This window comes from Fragaria vesca, linkage group LG5 (assembly GCF_000184155.1).
Source record: "Fragaria vesca subsp. vesca linkage group LG5, FraVesHawaii_1.0, whole genome shotgun sequence".
Lineage (NCBI taxonomy): Eukaryota > Viridiplantae > Streptophyta > Magnoliopsida > Rosales > Rosaceae > Fragaria > Fragaria vesca.
Window position 1 is genome coordinate 7,809,738 of NC_020495.1, and position 6,951 is coordinate 7,816,688.

At 40.6% G+C, this 6,951-nt stretch overlaps 1 protein-coding gene and 1 pseudogene across 1 annotated transcript; one reads left to right on the top strand and one right to left on the bottom strand.

The window, feature by feature from the left end:
• LOC101302170 overlaps positions 1-6,951 on the bottom strand; it is a 23,946-nt pseudogene that overhangs the window by 10,739 nt on the left and 6,256 nt on the right.
• LOC101292021 (protein Asterix-like) lies at positions 4,684-5,500 on the top strand. The gene is made up of 3 exons (XM_004299267.1): positions 4,684-4,876; positions 4,966-5,066; positions 5,201-5,500. Exons 1-3 carry the CDS (start codon positions 4,733-4,735, stop codon positions 5,274-5,276), a joined length of 321 nt encoding a protein of 106 aa, XP_004299315.1. The 5' UTR covers positions 4,684-4,732; the 3' UTR covers positions 5,277-5,500.

A 6,951-nucleotide genomic window follows, 5' to 3' on the forward strand; every position in this document is an offset into this window, starting at 1 on the left:
CTCTCTCTCTCTCTCTCTCTCTCTCTCTCTCTCTCTCTCTCTCTCTCTCTCTCTCTCTCTCTCTCTCTCTCTCTCTCTCTCTCTTTCTTTGCTCGCATGACAAGGATGCATCAACCCAATGCTAAAGCATCATACACTTCTCAAATCTTTATTCATTGTTCAAACACTCTATTGACTTGGGCGTCGGAGAGTGTTTGGTCGGCCTTAGGCTGGTCCTCCGATGACCTTCCTTCTCTTCACTTGTGTAGATCGTCTTCATGGAGAAAGCTCCTCTCTCATCAAGTGGATGAAGCTCAACGTCGAGTGGAGGAAGACCAAGAGGAGAGTATCAACATCATCCAACAAATGAGCAAAGACACCACCATCACGTGTAGGAAGTCCACCATCCAATGGAGTAAGCTCAACACCGCGCGAGTGGATGAAGTCTAAGAGGAGACTATCAGTTCCACCTAACAAAAGAATATGAAGGCTCAACATCGATCGAAGGAAGCCCACCATCAACTCCTGAGGCTATACTATCAGTTCGATCTATCCAACAAATGAGTGTGAAGGCTCAATATCAACCGAAGGAAATCCAAGACGAACTATCAGTTCCCCCAACAAAGGAGTGGAGAAAGCTCATCATCGAGTGGGGCTCACTATCGAGTGAAGGATGTCAAAGGCTATATGACCACCTCCGCTAAACAACAACAACAATGCTCTAAGACACCTCACTTTAGGAAGAGGAGAGCTGATGTCTATGATCAAGAGTCCAATCTCGATCACTCAAGGAAGTCAGATACACACGATCGACCATCCATGTCATTTCTCAAGTCACATGCGGTGAACAACCAAGACACGATTCTAGACCACCGAGGCATACCTTCAGCAATCTGAAGTGGATGATCAAGACTACGTTTGTGGACCAACTAACCAAGGAGGGAGATAGACCCACTACAAGAGAACAACCCCACCATATATTGGTGATTGTATTTGGAAAGTTGAAAAATCAGACTACATAAAAAGTGGAAAGTTGAAAGAGTATGTCCCCAATTTGGAGATTGTATTTCTCCCTGAAGGAACTCATTTTGTTCAAGAACAACTGCCTGAAGAGATTAATGAGCTCATCCTCACCTTCCTTGGAAAGCACATTTGATTACCAGACATAAGATTGTCTCAAGGTTCCAGAGAGTAGATCAGGATAGGAAAGGATACCAACTTCCTACTTCTGTGAGATGTAAGTTTTCGAGTTTCTTAAAAACTAAATAAAGCAATTCCCCCATTATCAGATTCCATAAATGTAAGACAGCCATTTTCCTTAAACTACACTTTTTCACTTACCTGCAACTGTGAAATCTATAATTCCTGACAATGTACGTTACCAACCCTGGTTCCCAAATTGCAATGTTGCAGGCTCTGCTTGCAGCAAATCTCACCTAAGCCTGCTGTCTGAGATTTATGAAAGAAGCTAGAGAGTATTTGTGGAACATTGGAAGAACTGCCGATGACTAAAACGATAGCAGAAGAAACTACAACAACAATTTTTCAAAGACAAATTGCATGAACTCACATATATCCATATTCATGATCAAATTGAAAGAGGAAAGAGTTCGATCATCATCTACAATTGAAACTTCAACCATTCTTCCCATTTAAATGAGGAAAAATGTGCATGTTCTCAAGTGGGACAATCAAATAAAATCTCGGATTCTTTTCCAAGTGAGATTCTTGAACTACTCAAATTGCAACACACGAGAAGTTGACTATTGGTTATCTTAGTTGACTATCAGCTTAGCTAGTACGGCTTATTGACTCTAGGTCTTACAAAGTTTCTATTTAAGGATAGACTACTCGGCTACTTCCCTCGTACTCCAAACATGGACCAAATCCAGCACAAGTACACAACCGTACAAGGCCTGAACCTCCACGTGGCCGACGTCGGAACAGGTCGCCGATCCCCTCAACCTCTTCCTCCTCATTCTTAGCATCATCGAATCACTAACGTTGATCGTGTGTTTCAGGTCCAAATGTGGTCGTGTTTCTACACGGCTTCCCGGAAATATGGTACACGTGGCGCCACCAGATGATCGCTCTGGCCAACGCCGGATTCCGGGCCATCGCTCCCGATTACCGCGGATATGGACTCTCCGACCCGCCTCCACAACCCGAGAAGGCCTCCTTCCTTGACCTTGACAATGACCTCCTTGCAATTCTTGATGCCCTTGCCATTCCTAAGTGTTGGCGTGAGTCACGCACCCTTGTGGTGCTAGGAATGTAAATATTGTATTAGTAATATTAGTTTCCTAACAGGTTACTAAGTATCATGTGTATTAACCCTATTATTAGGGATGAATGAATTCTCAGAAATTCTCAAATACTTTCTCTCGCCTTGTCTATTTGACTTGGTATCAGAACAGAGATACAATTTGTACTCTGTCTCCTTTGGTTCTTTGTTCCGCTGTGCTATCGTTCTTTGGTTCGTCTGGGTTCTTTTTGATTTCTTCGTCAGTGTTCCTTTTGGGTTCCTTTTGAGAAAAGCCGTCGTCGCTCTTTTGCCTTTGGTTTCTTTGGTTAATTCGGTTCTGCTCTCCGGTCGCCATCGTTTGAGGACCAGCAGACCAGATTCTTCAGTTCTGGTTGCATCTGCTTTGACTAGTTTCTCTTGTGCAGCATCACCAATTTGCTCAACTTGTTTTTGGGTTCTCTTTAGCTTCCAAGATTTCAGTTACCGCTGTTCGTCCTCGATTTAGATCGGCTTTCACTCAAGGCTTTCAGTTCGGCATCCAAATCGCCGTCCAGGTTCTATTCCTCGTCCAAATTGCAGCGTTCGGTCGGCTCTGCGTCTCCGTCAGTTCTCGACGTCTTTCATCAGGAGTTCAGTTCAATCCAATTTTGGTGGTGAATATATAACACTGATAATCTACTACAGGTTCACCTACGTGCTCCTTCACCCAAACTTCCAAAAAAATAAAAATAAGAGTTGTTTTGGTACGTGGGTGTTTGAACAAGAAACTGGTACGTGGGTGTTTGAACAAGAAACTGGTACGTGGGTGTTTGAACAAGAAAGATGATGATAGATTTGCCCGTCAGTGGCTCTCAGTTTGAAGTATCTAAATATGAAGTTGCTACTTCTGTGACTCGGGACGTAGTGGTGGTTCAAAAGGTAACCCATGACCTTTCTATGGGTAAAGTATCCTTTAGTATGGGTGCTCGAGGCACTAAGTCTTATGAGACATGACTTAACATGTTTATCAATTACTGCAATCAATATTCTCATAATGGGATACAAACCCACTTCATCCTCACCTGTGAGAATCTATGTTAACCTCTACGAGCCATGTTGTTAGATAAACCTGCAATCATGAAAATGTTGTGGTAATGAAATTGATGAGCATAGTACATGCATACAAGTGTCTATTCTACTTTCTAAACAACAATGAAATTCATGCCTGCAAAACATCATGATCTGGCTGCTGGTTACGTCGAATAGCCGGCTTATCAGATTTCTGACCATATACTCTTGGATTGACTGGTTCACAAGTTTCCTCAGATAATAAGTTGCACATACTCAAATCACCAAATTCTCCTGGATAAAGCTCTTCAGACCAATGCAAAATGTTAGCCGGTGAAACTTTGGAACCAACCGACAGTAATTCCACCACAAGCAAACGCTGCAGAGACCAAAAGCACCAACAAGTGTAAAGAAATAAACAAGATACACATACGGAAGATGCTAGATAAATATAAACTTTGCACCCACAGACACAATAATTTACCTTCACATTTAGCTCCAACATAAGCATATGAACAAGCTCCTCAGCCACGTTCTCTGATATAATTCAAAGATAAGAAGCTGTTAGAGAAAAATAATCCAAATAATGTGGAACTAATAATAGGTTTAAGACAGACATTTTATACTTAAACCTCCATCTTATGACAACTGACATATATTGTTGGCATTTTCAGCAGCATGCAATTCAAACGGAAACACATAGACCCACTTGAATATCTCTTATCAAATTATTATTACCGCTTTTTCCATCCATATAGGATGCTCTCATTTTGGTTACACACACTCCATCAATTTTTCTACTATGCTCATACAGGTAACCATTTCCATGATTGAACAAATCCCCACAAATCCATCATAGTAATATGTGATTGTTGATTGTCCATCTAGGCAGAATCAATCAGTTACTATAATCAAATATGCATTGCAGAAAATGTATATGGTAGATGTACCAAAGCAAGAGATCGACCATAATGTGAAGACTGGAATCCCACCACCATCTCCAGGATCATTATTATGTTCTGAATAGCCAGAAAATTGTAAAAGTGGACGATTGCTTGACCCTTTGACAAAGCATCTCATGGATCTACTAGTTTTAACCATGTTAGTTACAATGGAGACCTGTAGAAAACATGAAGATATGAAGTAAATAAAAATACCAACTGATCTAGTAAATAAGAAAAATTCCCATACTATCATTCTATACAAATATGCACCACACATGTATAGATCCGAACTATTACCTTCAATGCATGTTCATATAACTACTTAGAATCTCTAATTTTGTCAAGAGAAGAAAAATACAGTAACAAGTAAATTTTCTAGTTGCAGCTTGTTTCTAGTTCCTTATCTTTGGTGGTTGTGGAGAAGTCCAACACCATATAGTTCTATTTGTTGAAAAAGCGGACACATTTCAACTATATCAATATCCTACTTGAAAATAGGTGGAGTGAGGTCTTAGAGATGTCATCGACGGCAGCGAACGATCCACGTCAGCCGGCGGCGGCGAAGCGCTACGTGCAGACGGCTGTATCTCCGGATGATCTACCGGTGGATTACTCCGGCTTGATCGCCGTGGTCTTCGGCATCGCCGGCGTCATGTTCCGCGTGCGTGCTCTGATCTCTATCTTGTTGTTTTCCAGTTGCGGTTTGAATGCTAGGGTTTTGATTTGATTGATTAATTGATTGATTTGCAGTATAAGCTGTGCTCGTGGTTGGCGATCATCTTCTGTGCTCAGTCATTGGCGAACATGAAGAGCATTGAAAACGACCTCAAGCAGATCTCCATGGCCATGATGTTAGTACAGTCTTACTTATTTACAAGTTACTAGTGTGTATTTGTGTATGAATTAGTTGTGAATTAATTATGAGGTTTTGATGTGATTGTTAGTTTGCAAATTTGTGATGTGATTTTGGGATTAATGGTTTCAGGTTTGCTATTATGGGATTGGTGACCAACTACTTCGGACCGGCTCGACCAGGTGGACCTCCCAAGACCTCGAATTGATTGGAGCAAAGAGAAGAGATGTAACAGTATGCAGTTTCGTTTAATCTGATTACAGTTTTAGTTTTATGGTTTCCGAGTGTGGTTTTAAGTTTGGTAATGGACTATCAATTCTATTTTGAGGAAAAATCTGTGTGGTTCTGCAACTGTCTCTTTTATGGCTTTCGATCTCATGCTAATGTTGTTGAAAGTAGTTTTAATCAACAATGCCAAACTAAGTGATGAGGAAACATTGTGTCATTATCATGAATATTGGAGACATATCATTGCTAACTGTTGTTGCAAGTGTCATATGACTTTTCAGTTTACATCTGTAAGTGCGTATCTTCCATTATAACAGTCTGACCATCTTTTTTACTTGTTGGTCCTATGGATAGCGTTTGGTCTAAAGAATCTGAAAGAACAAAGGTTCTCATAAAAGATGCATGACTATTGATAATTGTTTAATTATCTTCATGCAAAGCTGATGTTCGAAGGTTGGCATAACCACCTTTAGAAAATGGGTGAATGCTTCTTTATAATATTAATATGAACCCTAAAAATATGTCAATTCTTAATATTTTAAAGCTGTAGAGAGGAATGAGATACTTAAACCAGTGGAAAAAGTATGTGTGTTGCTCTTTAAAAAGAGTTCTTGGTTAGTTGGTGCTGGCCTTAGGCCTTGTTCATTCCTCTTCTTCTTCCTTAGTCTGCTTCTCCTCATTATATCTATACATATATCTGTAGTTCTATATACATGTAACATTATCTGGGCCAAATTCATAACATCCAGTGTGTGGGAGAGATTACAAAAATGGAAGAAGGAAAGATATCCAACTCCAATCCAGAAAGTTCAGATAAAAAAAATGCTATCCATATGCTGCTTGTTTCATACCCTTTACAAGGACATGTTACACCATTCATAAAGTTGGCATACCTAATTGCTGGTCGCGGAGTCATGGTCACATTTGTCATAACAGAGTTTGCACATGCACGTCTGATGGCTGCGGAGCCAGACTTGGATAATGAGAGGAATAAGGTCAGGTACGTCGCAGTTCCTGATGGATTGTCAGAAGATGATGCACGGAATGATGAAGGTAAGTTGTTTCAGAGTATATCCAAAGTCATGCCTGGTCATCTAAGAGAAGTCTTAGAGAAGGTCAACATGGAGGGTAATCAGGTGACTTGTATCATAGCTGATCCAATGTTTGGGTGGGCTTTGGAGATTGCTGAAACGCTGAAGCTGAAGTGGGCGATCTTCTGGACTTCTGCCCCAGGAGTTTTGGCCTTGATACTTAACATTCCAAAGCTTATTAAGGATGGGATTATTGACACCAAGGGTAAGACTGTGTTAGTTATGTATACTGTAGAACTAGTTTGTTGTCTTCTAGACAATTTATAAGAAACAGAGAAATGTTTTCTGATGGATAGCTTATGAACAAATTTTATCTGATGATAGTGTTGTTTGATTTATTTTCTGATTTAATTTAAATGAACTGTGTAGGATCTTCAAAAATTGATGGGAAGGTTCAACTGTCACCAGACCTGCCACCACTGACTAGTGCCGACTTTCTGTGGAATTATTCAGGAAAGCAGTCTGGGGAGACCAACTTCCAATATTTCTCTGGCATTCAACGAAACATGAAGCGTTGTGGCTGGCTTCTGTGCAACTGGTTTCATGAGCTTAACCCCCATGTTG

Excerpts from the sequence above, each read along its gene's own strand:
- LOC101292021 (XM_004299267.1), top strand. The coding sequence starts at position 4,733 with ATGTCATCGACGGCAGCGAACGATCCACGTCAGCCGGCGGCGGCGAAG. Across the intron at positions 4,877-4,965 it reads TCGCCGGCGTCATGTTCCGC|TATAAGCTGTGCTCGTGGTT; the intron begins GTGCGTGCTCTG and ends ATTGATTTGCAG. Across the intron at positions 5,067-5,200 it reads CAGATCTCCATGGCCATGAT|GTTTGCTATTATGGGATTGG; the intron begins GTTAGTACAGTC and ends TAATGGTTTCAG.